We start from the raw sequence: 19,163 nt of genomic DNA, 5'->3' as shown, positions 1-19,163 counted from the left end.
GGGTGTGAAGAAGGATCGTGCCCGACAACAAAAGCCATTATGTAACGAGAGAGAGAGAGCACTCGCTCCACGAGGGCGTTCTTTTTCGATTTAAAGCTTTCGTGACTGCAGGGATTCATCTTCTTGGTTCTTTCGGTAAAGTCACGTAGAAGGGAAATAATAAAATAAAAAAATAAACCATGATAAAATATAATTAAATTTCGATTTAAAGCTTTCGTGACTGCAGGTATTCATCTTCTTGGTTCTTTCGGTAAAGTCACGTAGAAGGGAAATAATAAAATGATAAAAATAAAACATGATAAAATAATTCTCACGACGTTTCGGCCACAACGCAAGCAGCCGTCCTCAGGTGGAGACCTGTTCTTCACCTGAGGACGGCTGCTTGCGTTGTAGCCGAAACGTCGTGAGAATTATTTGATTATGTTTTATTTTTATTATTTTATTATTTTCCTTCTACGTGACTTTACCGAAAGAACCAAGAAGAGGGCGTTCTTGTTCGAACTTCCGAGCGACGCTCAGTCGTGTCGTAGCCTCTGGGGTTGACGGCGATGGGTTTTTTCGTTTTTTCAATCGGCCAAAGAATGTTTTTTGGGCAGACCTTCGATACATTCGGCCGGAGTCCGCGGGTCGAGTTCCTGATAGCAACGCAGCGTCCCGTATCGCATGCGAGGCAAATAACGCGGCGAGCGACGGATAAGAGGTCAAAAAAATTAACCCGTAAAAACAAAGTTTTTCACTATAAATCCTTTATATGCGTGGCGGCTAGAGTAATCTCGTCCTCTGGCTTGAGATGGCTGCCACCTATGGGTCAGATGATTGTCTGCCAGCATTAAGCAATTGGTAATTAAATATTTTTTTAAAAATCCCTAAACAGTGTCAAATTTTGGAAAAAAAAAATTCACGAAAATTAATTGTCACGCACAACGAGTCTGTGTGGAAAATGTCAGCTGGATTGGATCACGGAAAGTGGGTTAAAAAACGACCGAAAGATTTGCACGGTCGTAAGCAAGCAAGCACGCAAGCACGCAAGCAAGCAAGCAAGTGAACTTAATATAAAGGATTTAAAAAAATTGTCGTCTTCGTGGGAATTACGGGGTTTTGTATTTGCGGGGAAAATTAATATCGCGGTGCACAACCACCTCTGCTATTCTCTGGTGCACAACACGTTGTAATATTATTTCCCTTCTACGTGACTTTACCGAAAGATCCAATAATATGAATCCCTGCAGTCACGAAAGCTTTAAATCGAAAAGTTGTAATAATTTCGATTTAAAGCTTTCGAGACTGCAAGGATTCATATTCTTGGTTCTTTCGGTAAAGTCACGTAGAAGGGAAATCATAAAATAATACAAATATAAAAAATTTAAAAAAATTGTAACAAAAAAGTTTTCCTCTCTCACGGTCAGTCCCAAAGATGGGGCCCGCCGCTCCTGAATCGATCGGCATTTTATCGCCACGCGTCGCCTCTCAACGCGCTGTTTAAATGATGACGGCAAGAAGCTCTCTGCGCTGCAGAGGCAACTGCATTTGAAGTGATACTGAAAATTCATACTGGTAGTAACCTCCTGGTTACACCAGCCCACAGGGGATTATTTTGGGGAGGGGCTGGGTGGGGAGGGTGGGGCTGGGTGGGGAGGGGAGGGTGGGGATGGGCTGGTCACCCCGTGGTGCTCTTAGAAAACTCAACGTTTAACCTACTCACGCCGGCTTGTGCCCGCCCTCTCAGTCGGGCATATTTGCGGAATACACCACGCCGCCGTTGACCCTGGCCATTGACCGAGCAACCCAACGTTCCTACCAGCTCCTGAATCGTTTGGCATTTTCTCGCCACGCGTCGCCTCTCAACGCGCTGTTTAAATGATGATGGCGGTGAAAATTGTTCAACGTTAAATAATGCGGGCGGCTACAAATCGGGTAATAGCGCCGTTAACAACGTACAGCGTGCGTTTACGTGTGTCCATGTATGCATTATGAATTAGGTGCGTACGCATTTATTTCAGACGCTGATTTCACTCGGGCAGATACGCCCTGTGCGCAAACTGCACACGCAACACAATTCTCACGGGACACTTTCTCGGGGTCGCATTCTCTCACGACCCCGCGCTGTGTTTGCGCTCGTTTCGCCCTGCGGAATCAATGTTGACGGTGGCACCAAGAAGCTCTCTGCGCTGCAGAGGCAACTGCATTTGAAGTGATACTGAAAATTCATACTGGTAGTAACCTCCTGGTTACACCAGCCCACAGGGGATTATATTGTCCGTCGTGCAGGGAGGGGCTGGGTGGGGAGGGGAGGGTGGGGAAGGGCTGGGTGGGGAGGGTGGGGCTTGGTGGGGAGGGGAAGGTGGGGAGGGGCTGGGTGGGGGGTGGAAGGGGTGGGGCTGGGTGGGGAGGGGAGGGGCTGGTCACCCCGTGGTGCCCTTATAAAACTCAACGTTTAACCTACTCACGCCGGCTTGTGCCCGCCCTCACAGTCGGGCATATTTGCGGAATACACCACGCCGCCGTTGACCCTGGCCATTGACCGAGCAACCCAACGTTCCTACCAGCTCCCTCCGCAGGAATGTGATTTTTTTTACCGAAAAGTTGAAATTTGCTCTCTTGCGATTTTTTCCAATTTCCCCTCCAGCATACGAGAACAGTGGACGAAATGAAGAGTTATCCACAAACAGGAGGCATCTGTTGTGTTGACCGCAGCGTTTCGGAACGCCTCGCCCATGAATGTTATTTGCCCACGCCCACAATTCATAATTACGAGACTACATTGAACAGATGATTGTCACATGGCGCGTGCATCACTCAAATTAATTGGGCACAAGAGAGGGCGATCTCGGGCACAGCATAGCGTTTCACCTGTTTGCTTTTGTGCGCATGACGTTTCGTGTGTGAAACATTGTATTTGGTTTGCGATCACCTCCTTGCTGAGTAATTATCTCAAACACCACTTTCCACTGCTGCTTCTCGATTGCAACTCTGTACTGTAGACCATGCAGCCCGTGCAGCAGCAGCAGCAAGACCCCATGCAGCAGCACCATCAGTACATGCAGCAGCACCAGTCCAGGCAGCAGCAGCACCAGCACATTCAGCAGCAGCAGTCCATGCAGCAGCACCAGTCCATGCAGCAGCAGCACCAGTCCATGCAGCAACAGCACCAGTCCATTCAAGAGCAGCAGTCCAGGCAGCAGCACCACCAGTACATGCAGCAGCAGCACCAGTCCATGCAGCAGCACCAGTCCATGCAGCAGCACCAGTCCATGCAGCAGTAGCAGCAGCACCAGTCCATTCAACAGCAGCAGCACCAGTCCATTCAGCAGCAGCAGCCCATGCAGCAGCACCACCAGTACATGCAGCAGCAGCAGCAGCCCATGCAGCAGCAGCACCAGTCCATTCAACAGCAGCAGCAGCCTATGCAACGGCAGCAGCACATGCAGCAGCAGTTCCTCTCTCTCTCTCTCTCTGGGTGCGAGCACAGACCTCGCTGGTGCACCTGCTGAAGACGGTGCGTCTGCTGCGGCTGCTGCGGCTCCGCCAGAAGTTGGAGCGCTACTCGCAGTACAGCGCCGTCGTGCTGGCGATGCTCATGTGCACGTTCGCACTGCTCGCCCACTGGATGGCCTGCGTGTGGTTCGTCATCGGACGCAAGGAGATGGCCGCAAACGACCCGGAGACTTGGGACATTGGTGAGCCCCCCCCCGTCCTCATTGAAACTCCGCCCCCCGCCTGCCTCTGCTACCACTGTAATAACAGCCATAGAGGGGGTTCACGTGGGGATTGGCTTGCCGGTCCTGCTTTGTAGCCAATAAGGGTTGAGATAGGGAGCATGGCCCCGGCGTGATCACGGCATGTCATCAGGAGTGATTGGCCTGGCCATTCGGGGCCCCAGCTAATGGGGAGCCGGATGAGGGGCGTGGTCCCGGGATTGACAGGGAACCATCGAGAACGGTCAAGGCTGTCCATGGAGGATTGGCTGGGGGGACCACGTGACGAAGGGATTAAGAGAGAGAGGGAGAACGATCGGGAGCAGACTGGGGGACGACAAGGGCAGGGTCACGCGCGGACGGGGGCTCTGGGTGCCACGTGCACGGTGGGGACTTAGTGTGAAGTCTGTCCTTTCTCCGTTGTCTGCCAGCAACGGAGAGTGAGTGAGAAAAGTGTACTTGTGGAAGTGGAAATAAAAAGGACTGATTCCGAAGCCGTCTCAAGAAGGATTATTACACCACCACCACCCACCACCCCCCTCTCCCCGAGAGCCCACGAGCAGGGCATCTTCGATTAGCACGGTTGGATGCGTACGGTGCGAAAGAAGCGCAACATACCATTGGTTAGATTTTTGTTGCTATTTCTTTTATACCTGATGATGATGATTGCTTGTGTTGCGATCGAAACGTCGTAGTATGCTATTATTTAATTTATTATTTTATCTTTATACGTGACTTTACCGAAAGAACCAAAGAATAATTCCTGCAGTCACGAAAGCTCCAAAATTAAGATTATACCATTGGAACCTTATTTGCCAGTAAACATATGATAATTGGGTTTTTACCCTTCTATCTGGCAACAAAACTGACACTTTTTTTTACAAGGAGTCATGTTTACATAGACCACAATACCTGCAGCCATAATGCAAACAAAAAACATAACTCTGCATTGGCGACCCGGGTTCGATTCCCGCTCACGGCAAACACCAGTGACGATTATCTGAACCGGTCCTGGGCCTCCCCTAGGTCGACTCAGCCTCAAATGAGTACCTGATGCGGTGTGTAAACATCGCCACTAGGGAGACAAAGGCGGTCGGGCGTGGTGCTGGCCACCCACCCCCTCGTGTACCGTTCCGGCCTTCATAGGTGCTCGCTAACAGCACTTGCCCCTTCAGTCTGTTAAGGCTACACGGGGGATCTTTGTCTTTGTTAGAGCGGAGCGGTAGTGTATCTGTTGGCGCGCTGCGCTACGAACGCCGGCGAGCAAAGTTTGATTTCCACTCACGGACACCAACACCGGTGACGATGATCTGAATCGGTCCTGGGCCCCCCCCCCTAGGTCGACTCGGCCTCAACTGAGTACCTGGCGCAATGTGTAAATATCACCACTGGGGGAGACAAAGGCGGCCGGGCGTGGTGTTGGCCACCCACCCCTTCGTGCGCTGTGCCAACCTTCACAGGTGCTTGCTAACAGCACTTTGTTTAAAGGCTATGCAGGTTTTTTATTTGTAATTGGGGTGAGCTACCTATGACCAGTTCAGACGCCGCTTGCCACCGATGTTTAACCACCGCCCTGAATCAAACCAAGGCTACCAAGTCCCACAGCGCGCTAACCACCGCGCCACCACTCCACCACCCTTTTACAGTTCGGTCGATTGACGATCCAGCGCTACTCGCTAACAGCCCTTGCCCCGCCCCCCCCCCAAAAAAAAATTCCATCAAGGCCATACGGGGGAGTTGGGGTGGTGGGATCTGCCCCAACAGTCTGGAACGATATCCCTCTGCACATTCGCAGCATCACCTCAATCGCCTCCTTCAAGAGAGACTTAAAAACTCACCTCTACATCTTCTTGGTTCTTTCGGTAAAGTCACGTAGAAGGGAAGTAATAAAATAATAAAAATAAAACATAATAAAATAATTCTCACGACGTTTCGGCCAAAACGCAAGCAGCCGTCTTCAGGTGGAGAACAGGTCTGTCAAGTAGACAGTCTGAATGGCACGCTCCAGGCTTGGAGCGACTATTTATGCTGGGATGGAGGGGCGAAGAGCGTCTTGACAAAATAATTTGCATATCAAGAGGAATTTAGCATGTTTACAATCATGCTTTCGAGCGACTCTGAGCTCGGCTCCGCGCCTCTGAGTTGCGGCCACTACGTCTGCAAATTTGCGCGCGTTACAAATTGAACTATTATTATTTTTCGTTTTAAAGCTTTCGTGACTGCAGGGATTCATCTTCTTGGTTCTTGGAGCTCGTGTGCTGTTTCATTCAGACTCTGTCGCCTCGACGGACCTGGTTTTCACCTGACGACGGCTGCTTGTGTTGTGGCCGAAACGTCGTGAGAATAATTTTATTATGTTTAATTTTTATTATTTTATTACTTCCCTTCTACGTGACTTTACCGAAAGAACCAAGAAGATATTATTATTATTATTATTTTGTCGAGCGCGTAAATCTCGTCCCGCAAGGCTGGCTGCACGAGCTGGGCAAGCGGCTGGACCGGCCGTACTACGCGAACAACACCCGCGGGGGACCCAACCTACGCAGCGCCTACATCGCGTCTCTCTACTTCGCGTTGAGCAGCCTCACCAGCGTCGGCTTCGGCAACGTGTCCGCAAACACGGACGCCGAGAAGATCTTCTCCATATGCGCCATGCTCACCGGGGGTGAGTCGGTCGCCCGCTTTCCCCCCGACAGATTTGCCGATGGGATGGAATTTTTCGTTGCACGTGGAGGAGAGACTTGCCCTCCGATGCGTTAGCGTGCCGCGTGCTGTTCGATGCTTTGTCCGACGTTTTGCGCCACGTGCCGCGAGCTTCTTCAGGGATTAAATTCGTATTGTGATATCGAGTTTCCCGTGGTATTCATAATTGTGGGTCACTCTTTACGTTACCTATAAGAGTTTTATTTTTTGGGGAGTTAGCGTAAATATAAATGTGTCGTTAAACCCGTTAAACCCGCCACCACCACCCGACACGACCAATTAGTCTGGGTTTGTCACGTGAACAAAACGTGTCAAGTAGTTACTAGTTCAGCACACCGGTGTGTTGGAGAGTAGACCCACTGCAACACAAACATTTATAATTCATGTACGGTGACGTTTCGCCGGTAATTATAACAACCAGCATCATCAGGTGACAGCCAGGGAGTTGTTTGAATTGTCTAAGATTCACTTCTCGTACAATGGAATATTCCTGGAAACTTGTTTCACTTTCACTCACCCTAATGGCAGCAATCAACGGTTTAGTAACGATTTAAATGTCGCGATGCTGAGATGCATATTAGGTGCATGCTGTCCACTACACAAGACATAATTAAATCGTTACAAAAAAGTCCAAATTGATTACATCTTATAATAATTGCCTTTGTTCTAAATTACCCCCAAAAAAACTATTGGCAAAACACAACGCAGTAGGTAATAGCTGTTTTAATTTAGACTTTAATCATTGAGTGTGCTATTAACTTAAAACGCTTGTGTCAAAATGAAAGCCAGCAATGGTAATCGCGATATTTTCCAAAAAAAATGATTCGGCCCTACTGCTGCGTTGCCCGTGATGCAGACGCACAGTTAACAACAACAATGACAACTCATCTTCTTGGTTTTTTAGGTAAAGTCACGTAGAATGAAAATAATAAAATAATAAAAATAAAACATAATAAAATAATTCTCACGACGTTTCGGCCACAACGCAAGCAGCCGGCCTCAGGTGAAGACCAGGTCTGTCGGGAAGACAGCGTCTGAATGAAATAGTTAATTATTTTATTATGTTTATTTTTATTATTTCCCTTCTACGTGACTTTACCGAAAGAACCAAGAAGATGAATCCCTGCAGTCACGAAAGCTTTAAATCGAAATTTAACGACAACTCACACTCTGGCCTTAATAAAAAAAAAAATATATGAAATCAACGATGTTTCAGGCAATGGCCCTTTCTCCATAGCACATGCCACATCGCCGATTTTATAAAAAAAAAAATATTTTAAGTCAGTGTTGTGTTGATAAAGCGAGCTGAGTGTTTGATTTTCCGTACCGAACGCTACCATCACCTTGGACCCTGCATCGCGGCAACCCTGGCGCGTGTGCTCATCACGTGATGACAGCGTCGACTACGGCGACGGAGTGCTGAGCAGTGGTGATGACCGGCGTCGTCTCGCGCTCTCCGTCCCGCAGCCCTCATGCACGCTGTGGTGTTCGGCAACGTGACGGCCATCATCCAGAGGATGTACTCTCGCTGGTCTCTCTACCACACCAAGACCAAGGACCTCAAGGACTTCATCCGCATCCACCGACTGCCCAAGCAGCTCAAGCAGCGCATGCTCGAGTACTTCCAAACCACGTGGGCCCTCAACAACGGCATCGACACACACGAGGTGCAGTGTTTTTTTGTTCTTTCATTTTTAATGATCCGTGACGACGTCTTTTCGTACCACCTTCACATTCCTGGCTCCACCCACACCTCAAACCCCCACCCCCCCCCCCCCCATCTTGCACCCGTCCCCCTTGGCTCGTCCCCCCTCCTCTTACCCTATATATTAATGCCCCATCACAAATAACTCCCACTACGGTTATTTTGTTGTGCTTCTTTTACACCTGATGAAGGAAGCTTGTGTTGCCTCCGAAACGTCGTGAGTTAATTGATTTATTTTAATTGATAATTTTTATTTTTTTTATTTTTTTTTACCTACGTGACTTTACCGAAAAAACTTAAGAGTATGATAGGGGGGTGCTTCGAAAAAATGTGAACACTTTTGAGAATTTGCAACGACGCCGCGCGAAATGTGCTGCCTCCGGGGCTCTGGAGACCACCTGGAGAAGATTCCAGGCGTAGCGTTGACGACGATGGTGATCAAGTGGGAGACTATATTCTTGGTTCGTTCGGTAAAGTCACGTAGGTAGAAAGAAAAGAAAATCAATCACGACGTTTCGATCGCTAACACAAGCGAACGTTTACCAGGCGGAACCGATGCAGCAGGACAACTGCTGATTTAAATCATCGAAACGTCGTGATTTATTTCATTTTATTTTCTACCTACGTGGCTTTACCGGAAGAACCAAAGAGTATGGATTCCTGCAGTCACGAAATCTTCAAATAAAGATCAATAATATTACATAATATTAATATAATTTTAGTAAATAGAATATCGTGCAATATAATCGACAACTGAACAAACCGATCTGTTTTAAAAAAATATTCCCGGGATGCGGATGCATTTCCTTGGTACCCTAGGCGTGTGCTCGCCCAATTATGATAATGATTAGTATTACATCTTCTTGGTTCTTTCGGTAAAGTCACGTAGAAGGGAAATAATAAAAGAATAAAAATGTAACATAATAAAATACAATTCTCACGACGTTTCGGCCACAACGCAAGCAGCCGCCCTCAGGTGAAGAACAGGTCTGTCGGAATGACAGCGTCTGAATGAACACCACCAAGCTTGGCAGCGTATATTTAAACTGAGAATTGTATTTTATTATGTTTTATTTTCATTATTTTATTATTTCCCTTCGACGTGACTTTACCGAAAGAACCAAGAAGATGAATCCCTGCTGTCACGAAAGCTTAAAATCGAAAATTAGCATTACAGTTAGTATTAGATTGATTATTTCGGCCACCGACTCAAAACATGACAATTGAAAAGTGTGGCCAAGTCCCCTTCAAGCAAACCGCTCTCCGCGCCGCGATTACAAACCGCCCGTCGCGCCGCGAGCCCCATGCCGCCCGCCCTTGACGCAGCGCCCGACCGCCGCAACTTGGGGTCGTGGGTGTCCCGTTTGCGCAGCTGCTGCGTTACTTCCCGGAGGAGCTGCAGGCCGACGTGGCGCTGCACCTCAACAAGGAGATGCTGCGGCTGCCACTCTTCCAGTCGGCGTCACGCGGCTGCCTGCGCTCACTCTCGCTGCGCGTCAAGCCATCGTTCTGCGTGCCCGGGGAGGTGAGCAAGAGGGCCAAGACCCCCCCCCCCCCTTCCTTCCCCCCCCCCCCTCCCTGCGGTGGCTAGGAGATGTTAACTACCTCGCCTGGTATACAGGAGGTCGTGGGTTCGATCCCGACCCTGACGCCTGCTGCTGTATATTTGGAGTCTGCGTGTCTCTCTCTCTCTCTCCATGGTGAGATGTTAACTACATCGCCTGGTATACAGGAGGTCGTGGGTTCGATCCCGACCCTGACGCCTGCTGCTGTATATTTGGAGTTTGCGTGTCTCTCTCTCTCATCATCATCACGGTGGCTAGGAGATGTTAACTGCCTCGCCTGGTCTACAGGAGGTCGTGGGTTCGATCCCGAGCCTGCCGCCTGCTGCTGTATATTTGGAGTTTGCGTGTCTCTCTCTCTCATCATCATCATGGTGGCTAGGAGACGTTAACTGCCTCGCCTGGTATACAGGAGGTCGTGAGTTCGATCGCAGTGTTGGTGGCAGTGAGCGGAAATTGAAACTCTGCTCGCCGGGTTCGTAGTGCAGCGCGCCAACTGCTACGCTACCACTTGCTAGCGGCATTTGCGAGTTCTCCCCGCGGTCGCGTAGATTTTTCTCCGGCACCTCCGGTTTGCATACGTAACGTACACCAACTCGCCACATGATGCACGTGCCGTGCAAAAGGGTCCGTCCGTAAATGACGTCACGCGATTTTGACTTTTTGTGACGCCGTGTGACGATGGGGGGGGGGGGGGGTAAAAACTCGTCCAAAATCGCGTGACGTCATTTATGGACGGCCCCAATACGGTGTGGGGCACACCTTTGTGCTTGTGCGTGTCAGGTGCTGCTCCGGCAAGGTGACGCTCTGCAGGCCCTCTACTTCGTGTGCTCCGGCTCCATGGAGGTGCTCAAGGACGGCACGGTGCTCGCCATCCTCGGTAACGAGCGCGCCGCTCCCCCCCCCCAAACCTCCAGCACCGCGTTATAGGAAAGCAGCCTGTAGGATATATGGGGGTGGGGGGGGGCAGGGGGTGATCTTTGTCTCTCTCTGTCGGCTGGGGAGCCGGACAAGCCCCTCTCTGTACCAGCGTGGACGGCACCCTCGTGGTGTTCACCTTCTGAAGCGCTCACTCGTCACCGTGGCGTGCGCGATGACCACCACCACCACCAACACCACCACCACAACCACCACAACCACCACCACCACGTGGCTTTTCTTTCGTGTTGTGCGCGGTGCTTTTAGCACCACAGCGCGTGGATTTCGAGCGTTTGTCTTCATTTGTTTGCTGGTGACTTTGTGTATTTCATATCGGAATCGCCTCCAGTGCTGTTGCTGCTGGCGGCAAAAAAAGTTGTTTAAAAGTCAAAAAGTCTCACACACTCTCTCACTCTCTCACTCTCTCACACTCACTCTCACACTCTCTCACACTCTCTCTCTCACGACCCACTCTCTCACACTCTCACTCTCACACACTCTCTCACTTTCACACTCACACTCTCTCTCACTCACTTTCTCACGACTCACTCTCTCACTCTCTCACGACTCACTCTCTCCCTCTCACTCTCCCACTCTCCCACTCTCCCACTCTCACACTCTCTCACACTCTCTCACACACTCTCCCACTCTCACTCTCTCTCAGGGAAGGGAGACCTAATCGGCTCGGACCTGACCGTCATTGAGGAGGTGGTGAAGACCAACGCCGACGTGAAGGCCCTCACGTACTGCGCCCTTCAGTGCATCGGCCTTCGGGGCCTCTACAACGTCCTGTCGCTCTACCCCGAGTACGCGTGCCACTTCCTCAGGGACCTGCAGAACGACCTCACCTACAACCTGCGGCTAGGACACTTTCAGCCGGTGAGGTCGCGCCCGGCGTTTTTATTTTATTGGCTTTGCTTTTTTCGTCCTCTTAAATTATATATTTTTTAAAATATTTGTTCAATTAATTCTAGATTTGAAGTTTTCGTGACTGCAAGGGTCCCATGCTCTTTGTTTTATTTCGGTGAAGTCACGTTGGTGAAAACAAAAGAAAATAAAAAATAAAACAACTAAATAAAATCGCGACGTTTCGGAAGCAACACAAGCATCCGTCATCAGGTGTGACCACTCCAGCAAAATTACTGTAGTGATCTAATTTAGTTGTTTTTTTTATTTTGTATTCACCTACGTGACTTTATCGAAAAAAACAAAGAGTATTTGTTAAATTATCTCGTTACTTTCTGCTTGCACGCCAACCAACCACCACCACGAAACGCAGCGTCGCCAAATACCTTTCACTTCATACGGAACCTGGAGCTCGCTCGCTTGCTCGCTCGCTCGCTCTCAAGCCTGCAGCTTTCTTCAAGATGTTTCGTGTTTTGCAACTCTCCCGTTCACCTGTGGTCCTGCAGCTTCCTTCAAGAAGTTTAGTTGCCTTTGATTGTTTTTTCAGTCCTCCCCTCGCCTTTTAATTTTTGTTCTTCCCGTTCTCCCGTTCACCTGGGGTCCTGCAACGTCTTGAAGAAAAATCGAATTCAAAGCAACGAGAGGAGAACTTTAAAAAAAATAAACTTCTTGAAAGGAGCTGAAGGCTTGCGAGCGAGCCAGGTTCCGTAGTAAGCGAAAGGAATTTGGCGACGTTTCTTTGGTGGTGGCGGCGGTGGTGGTCCTGCGTAAACTGAATGCCAATGTCGAGGTCCTTCTGCTGTTGCTGCTGCTGGTCACGACAAGAGGGCTTCAGCAGAGCGAGTTGAGAGTGCTTGGCTGCTATAAGTGTCCGCGTGATGAGCATATTTGTTTGAGTGGTCATTTGTAACGAACAAAAAATTCGGACCGCGACAACCAGCGCCAACGGCCGACTCGTTTTTTCTTTCAAACGACGTCCGCTGCGGAGCAAACGGTGCGCTCGTCGCGGGCAACACAGTGGAGATGTTAACTCCCTCGCCTGGTATACAGGAAGTCGTGGGTTCGATCCCGACCCTGACGCCTGCTGCTGTATATGTGAAGTTTTCGTGTTTCTCTCTCTCCCTCATCATCATCACGGTGGCTCGGAGATGTTAACTACCTCGCCTGGTATACAGGAAGTCGTGGGTTCGATCCCGACCCTGACGCCTGCCGTATATTTGAAGTTTGCGTGTCTCTCTCTCTCATCATCATCATGGTGACTAGGAGATGTTAACTACCTCGCCTGGTATACAGGAGGTCGTGGGTTCGATCCCGACCCTGACGCCTGCTGCTGTATATTTGAAGTTTGCGTGTCTCTCTCTCTCCTCGTGGTGGCATGGATTTTTCTCCGGGTCCTCCCGGTTTTTCCTTTCAAATTTAATTAATCGGCGTCGCGCGTTTTTAGAGTGTTTGGCTGCTATACATGTCCACGTGATGATGATGATGATAAGCCCACTTCGTTGAGCTATCATTTGTGATAACCAGGTTGCTTCTAACAAAAAATGTATATTCATAACTCAGTGTGGCCCTTACCTGCTAAAGTAAAAAAAAACACGTGTTGGTTTAATAGTGAAGCAACGCGTAGCTGCTGTTCTATTCCCCTGGTGCTGGCGGGCTGGCGGAGGTGGGGGCCTGTGGGGAGGGGCGGGTGGGGGGTTGGGTTACACACGATGGGGGGATGGGGGGAGGGGCGGGTGGGGGGTTGGGTTACACACGATGGGGGGATGGGGGGAGGGGGCTGTACATGTAATCAGAACATCGCTTTCCATCGCTAACAACCGCCCCCACCTCCTCGCCCCCCCCCACCCTCCCCGCTTCCCCCCACCACCCCCCACCTACTCGCTCCCTGTCCATCTCCACGCTCCCCCCACCTCCCTGCTCCCCCTACCGCCCTTCCCCCCCACCTAACCTCCCCTCACCTTTCCGCTCCCCCTACCTCCCTGCTCCCCCCACCTCTCCGCCCCCCACCTTCCCGCCCCCCCCCCCACCTTCCCCCCCCCACCTCCCTGCTCCCCCTACCTCCCTGCTCCACCCCCCCACCGCCCCCCCGACCTCCCCGCCCCCCCCCCCACCTCTCTGCTCCCCCCACCGCCCCCCACCTCCCCGCCCCCACCTCCCAGCTCCCCCCACCGCCCCCCCGACCTCCCCGCCCCCCCCCACCTCTCTGCTCCCCCCACCGCCCCCCACCTCCCCGCCCCCACCTCCCAGCTCCCCCCACCGCCCCCCCGACCTCCCCGCCCCCCCCCCCACCTCTCTGCTCCCCCCACCGCCCCCCACCTCCCCGCCCCCACCTCCCAGCTCCCCCCACCGCCCCCCCGACCTCCCCGCCCCCCCCCCACCTCTCTGCTCCCCCCACCGCCCCCCACCTCCCCGCCCCCACCTCCCAGCTCCCCCCCCACCGCCCCCCACCTCCCCCCCCACTTCCCTGCTCCCACCACCGCCCCCCGACCTCCCCCCCCACCTCCCTGCTCCCCCCCCCCTACCGCCTCCCCCCCCACCTCCCACCCGGTATTAGTGATCCCAGTGGAGCTCACCCTGGAACGCGCGCGATTCGCTTAACGCGCGCGCGCGCGTGCCGGTGCACGAGCCGTGAATCTATTGGAGGGCGTGCGGAGGTTCGGTGGCTTTGTCATTTGATGAATTTGGCTCAGTCGATCGCCTTCATCTCTCTCTCTGTGTCTGTCTCCCCGCGCGTCTCACGCGTGGGCGCTCTGATATCGTTTGAGGAACGCTCGCGCGGTTAATGCGCGCGCTCCGCGTGTGTGTGTGTGTATCCCGTGCCGTGCCGTGCCGCCCTTTGATGGCGCTACTCGCTAACGGCACTTGCCACAACAGCAGTGGTTGTTAGCGCGCCGCGCTACGAGCGAGCCCGACCACCCCGGTTCGATGCCCGATCACGCCCACCGACAGTCACGATTTTATCTTGAACGGTTCCTGACTGAGCCTCCCCTAGGTCGACTCGGCCTCAAATGAGTACCTGGTAACGGTGTGTAAACATCGCCACTGGGGAGACAAAGGCGGCCGGGCATACAAAAACCAATACCCCCCCCCCCCCCCCGTATAACCTTAACAGACATTTGGGGCAAGTGCTGTTAGCGAGCACTTACAAAGGCCGGCACGGCACACGAGGGGGTGGGTGGCCAGCACCACGCTCGGCTGCCTTTGTCTCCCCATTGTCGATGTGTACACACCGGTACCAGGTACTAATTTGAGGCCGAGTCGACCTAGGGGAGGCCCAGAACCGGTTCAAATAATCGTCACCGGTGTTGCCCGTTTGTGGCTAATTTTACTCGGGTTCATAGCGCGGTGCGCTAACTGCCACACACACGCATGCACATGCACGCACACACACACACATATACAAGCACACGCAAGCACAGAAACACATGCACACCCCAAATATATGCACACATGCACAGGCATGCACACGCACTCACACGTGTGCATGCAACCACACATGCATGCAGGCTCACTTACGCGCATACACACACACTCATGCACGCAGATGTGCACTTACAACATACACGTGCATGCACACCCTCACACAGATGTTCACACGTACGCACATGCATGCATGCACACAGACGCATGCACGCACACATATGCAATCACGCACGTACAAAGATTTAATCTTTATTTTTTTACAATGTTTCATAAATCTCAAAACATAATTTCCCGTTCCAAAACCTCCTCATCTTTCGCTCGTCTCCGCCATCCCACACGCACATCGTGGAGATAATTGGCTTAGAATGCGGGTGTTAATTGCCTGATGTGGAAACGCAAACTGTGTAATGACGAAATCTCCCCTCCCCTCCCAACCCAAACCCAACCCACCCACCCGGGCGAGATTTAAAATCCGGTGCCGCGGAGCTGAAATGATATTTTTAGAGGGAATTTCAAGATGATTAGATAGAGAACGTTACGGACAAGAAAACTGCCTCGTCTCATTCGTCGAGGTGAATAAGAAACGACAACGAACGATCACGTCAAATCTTCTTGGTTCTTTCGGTAAAGTCACGTAGAATGGAAATAATAAAATAATACAAATAAAACATGATAAAATAATTCTCACGACGTTTCGGCCACAACGCAAGCAGCCGTCCTCAGGTGAAGAACAGGTCTGTCGAGAAGACAGCGTCTGAATGTGGCCGAAACGTCGTGAGAATTATTTTATCATGTTTTATTTTTATTATTTTATTATTTCCCTTCCACGTGACTTTACCGAAAGAACCAAGAAGATTTGACGTGATCGTTCGAATCCCTGTTGTCACGAAAGCTTTAAATCGAAAGATCACGTTAAATGTTTTCGTTTTTTACTCATCGCTTTTCGCGTGAAATAATTTCTACTCGGAGAATTAGTAAAATGTTTGGCACGTTCACAATGTACGTCTGTGAACATTGTATAATTAGCGTCCGATCTTTTTTTTTTACATTGTGAAATTAAAACTGGGAAATTAAATCTACAGATAACATCAAATGTTCAAATCTGATTTCAGATATATATATATATTTTTTAATCCCCCTTTAATTAGTGCCTTCATTTCAGAAGAAAATTATTCCATTGACTCTCCACATCCATCTTTTAGTGGTTCTATCATGCATCCAATATTTGTTGTGTAAACCTGTGCATAGGATTAGCGGCAGATGGAACGCTCTTCCTTTCCATTATTAGAAAGCCACTGGAGCTTTGCGCACTTTTTAATCAACTGTATTGAAAACTTATTTCTTTACAACTGCTTTTTGTGTTTAGTTTGTTGTCCTTCCACCGTACCTCCGATGAGCACAGTTGACTACGTACGGTGCGAAAGAAGTTCAACATACATACATAGACTCACACAGAGACCCATAGACTTTACACAGAGACCCATAGACTCACACAAAGACCCATAGACTCACATAGAGACCCATAGACTCACACAGAGAGCCATAGACTCACACAGAGAGCCATAGACTCACACAGAAAGCCATAGACTCACACAGAGACCCATAGACTCACACATAGACCCATAGACTCACACAGAGACCCACAGACTCACACAGAGACCCATAGACTCGCATAGAGACCCATAGTTCGTTGTCCTTCCCCCCGCTCCTCGTATTAGCCTTGGCGGCTACGTACAGTGTGAAAGAAGTTCAACATACATACACATACATAGTGAAGAACAACAACAGAATCGGGTATTTTTCTTCCAAGCCAGCTTGGAGGAGGGAATAGCGTTCTGGTGAGATGTTAACCCACTCGCCTGGTATGCAAGAGGTCGTGGGTTCTATTCCAACCCTGACGCCTGTACATTTGAAATTTGCATGCCTCTCTCTCTCTTTCTCTCCGCGGTCACGTGGATTTTTCTCCGCGTCCTCCCGTTTTCCCCTCCACATTTAGAAATACGCGCTTAGACTATTCGTCCGCGATAAATGTCCACGCGATAAGCCCACTTCGTTGAGCTAATCATTTGTGGTGGCCAGGTCGCTTCCGTCAAACAGCTACGTAGCCGCTGAGCGGTGGAGCCTTACCTGGAAAAAGTAAAATTAACAAAAATCATTTTTTGTTTTAGCTTGGTGGCGAGCAGGGGCGGTTTCTTCATTAGGGCGATTGGGCGACGCACCACCAATGTCATTCAACCACAGAGTCACGCTAGCCGTCACTGTGCCTCTAGATATAGTCCAATCAGCGTCATGTCACGTTCTGTGGAGTACCGCCTCTTTTTGGGCGATTTCACTCCGGCTGAGAATCGCCCCGAGTGGCCCCATAGACTTACATTCAAAGATGTTTTTTTTCGAACGGCGGGCGCTGCAATGCATTCTCTATGGCTTCCGGGAGGGCTCGCACTAACGTGCTTACGTCATCATACGTAAGCACGTTTCATCCAACAATATAATTTGTCGCCACCTAGTGGAATCTTTAATAAAAGAAACTTGAATGGATTGTATATTAATAGTGAGTATAGAAACACACAAGATGTATTGTAAGAGTCACTTTATTTTTCATTAATATTAAAGAAGTGAAGTTGCCTTTACATGTTTTAGCTGTTAATTTATCCATTGCATGGGTGGACCTTATCCTTATCAATCATCCAGACATTTGCCCCCCCTGAGAGATTTTGCAGGAGCCGCCACTGTTCGGTGGCCTTTGACGTGAGCGCGTCGGATTCCGTCCTCTCGCCGCAGCACAACGAAGACCGGGGCGCATCAATGCACGCGAAGCTGCCATCCATCGTGGAGGACGAGGAGGAGGATCTGGACGATGTGGAACTCACCCTGCTCTCCCCGGACTCGTCCTTCTCCAGGGAGAGGACCCTGAACGGTCAATCGTCGGCCTCCCTCCAGGTCGGAGTCAAAAGTGACGTGGCCGAGTGTTTGCCGCTCGAAGTAGAGGGTTTGTGGTTCAAGGCCCTGGCCGCCCTGGTTAATACTTCCGATGTTAGTGTGATGTATTTCTTTCGTACCGTACATAGCCAACCATGCAAATCAAGGGTGTGGGAAATATATTAAATTCAACTAAACAATTGTTCTTCTTGATTCTTTCGGTAAAGTCACGTAGAAGGGAAGTAATAAAATAATAAAAAATAAAACATAATAACATAATTCTCGCGACGTTTCGGCCACAACGCAAGCAGCCGTCCTCAGGTGGTGTTTCATTCTTCACCTGAGGACGGCTGCTTGCGTTTTGGCCGAAACGTCGTGAGAATTATTTTATTATGTTTTATTTTTATTATTTTATTATTTCCCTTCTACGTGACTTTACCGAAAGAATCAAGAAGATTAATCCCTGCAGTCACGAAAGCTTTACATCGAAATTTAAACAATTGTTTTTGTACCAGGTAAAGCCCACTGACCTACATAGAAGTGAGCTGGCAATCACAAATGATAGCTGAACGAAGTGGCTTATCATAACGTGGGAAATTATAGCAGCAGCCAAAGACTCTGAACTCATGTGGATTCTAAATGCGGAGGGAAAAAGCGGAGGACCCCAAGAAAAATCTATGCCACCTTGGGGAGAGAGAAAGAGACACGCAAACTCCAAATATACAGCAGCAGGCGTCAGGGTCGGGATCGAGCCCACGACCTGCTGTATACCAGGTGAGGTAGTTAACATCTCCTAGCCACCGTGATGATGATGAGAGAGAGAGAGACGCAAACTCCAAATATACAGCAGCCGTCAGGGTCGGGATTGAACCCACGACCTCCTGTAGACCAGCGAAGGTAGTAAACATCTCCTAGCCACCATGATGATGATGATGGAGAGAGACACGCAAACTCCAAATATACAGCAGGCGTCAGGCTCGGATGGAACCCACGACCTCCTGTGTACCAGGCGAGGTAGTTAACATCTCCGAGCCACCGTGATGATGATGAGAGAGAGAGACACGCAAACTCCAAATATACAGCAGCAGGCGTCAGGCTCGGATCGAACCCACGACCTCCTGTATACCAGGCGAGGTAGTTAACATCTCCGAGCCACCGTGTGACCCGTGGCATGCGGCACAGTCATCTTCTTCAGCGGACGTCGTCCTAGGAAGAGAGTTGGCGCCGGTCGTCGTGGTCCCAATTGGAAAAAGGAAAAGAAGGACTTGCACATTTACTGAATTGGAATAACCGAGAACGTCATCGCCCTCTACTGGCAGACGAAGCCCACTT

The 19,163-nt window shown here is 50.3% G+C and overlaps 2 protein-coding genes across 3 annotated transcripts in view; one reads left to right on the top strand and one right to left on the bottom strand.

The window, feature by feature from the left end:
* Window positions 1–19,163, bottom strand: part of LOC144951398 (uncharacterized) — a 493,651-nt gene that overhangs the window by 363,951 nt on the left and 110,537 nt on the right. The window lies entirely within an intron of this gene.
* The window catches only part of LOC144951418 (voltage-gated delayed rectifier potassium channel KCNH8-like), an 89,531-nt gene that overhangs the window by 43,541 nt on the left and 26,827 nt on the right, over window positions 1–19,163 (top strand). For both annotated transcript variants that reach the window (XM_078881661.1, XM_078881662.1), the window contains exons 8-14: window positions 3,470–3,677; window positions 6,163–6,360; window positions 7,866–8,065; window positions 9,476–9,628; window positions 10,449–10,545; window positions 11,248–11,462; window positions 17,694–17,852. In XM_078881661.1, the coding sequence (XP_078737787.1) occupies window positions 3,470–3,677; window positions 6,163–6,360; window positions 7,866–8,065; window positions 9,476–9,628; window positions 10,449–10,545; window positions 11,248–11,462; window positions 17,694–17,852 (1,230 nt within the window). The remainder of the gene's footprint in view (window positions 1–3,469; window positions 3,678–6,162; window positions 6,361–7,865; window positions 8,066–9,475; window positions 9,629–10,448; window positions 10,546–11,247; window positions 11,463–17,693; window positions 17,853–19,163) is intronic.

This window comes from Lampetra fluviatilis, chromosome 62 (genome assembly GCF_964198595.1).
Source record: "Lampetra fluviatilis chromosome 62, kcLamFluv1.1, whole genome shotgun sequence".
Taxonomy (NCBI): Eukaryota; Metazoa; Chordata; class Hyperoartia; order Petromyzontiformes; family Petromyzontidae; genus Lampetra; species Lampetra fluviatilis.
The sequence above is the reverse complement of the archived record's forward strand: the minus strand, read 5'-3'. Positions and strand labels throughout refer to the sequence as shown.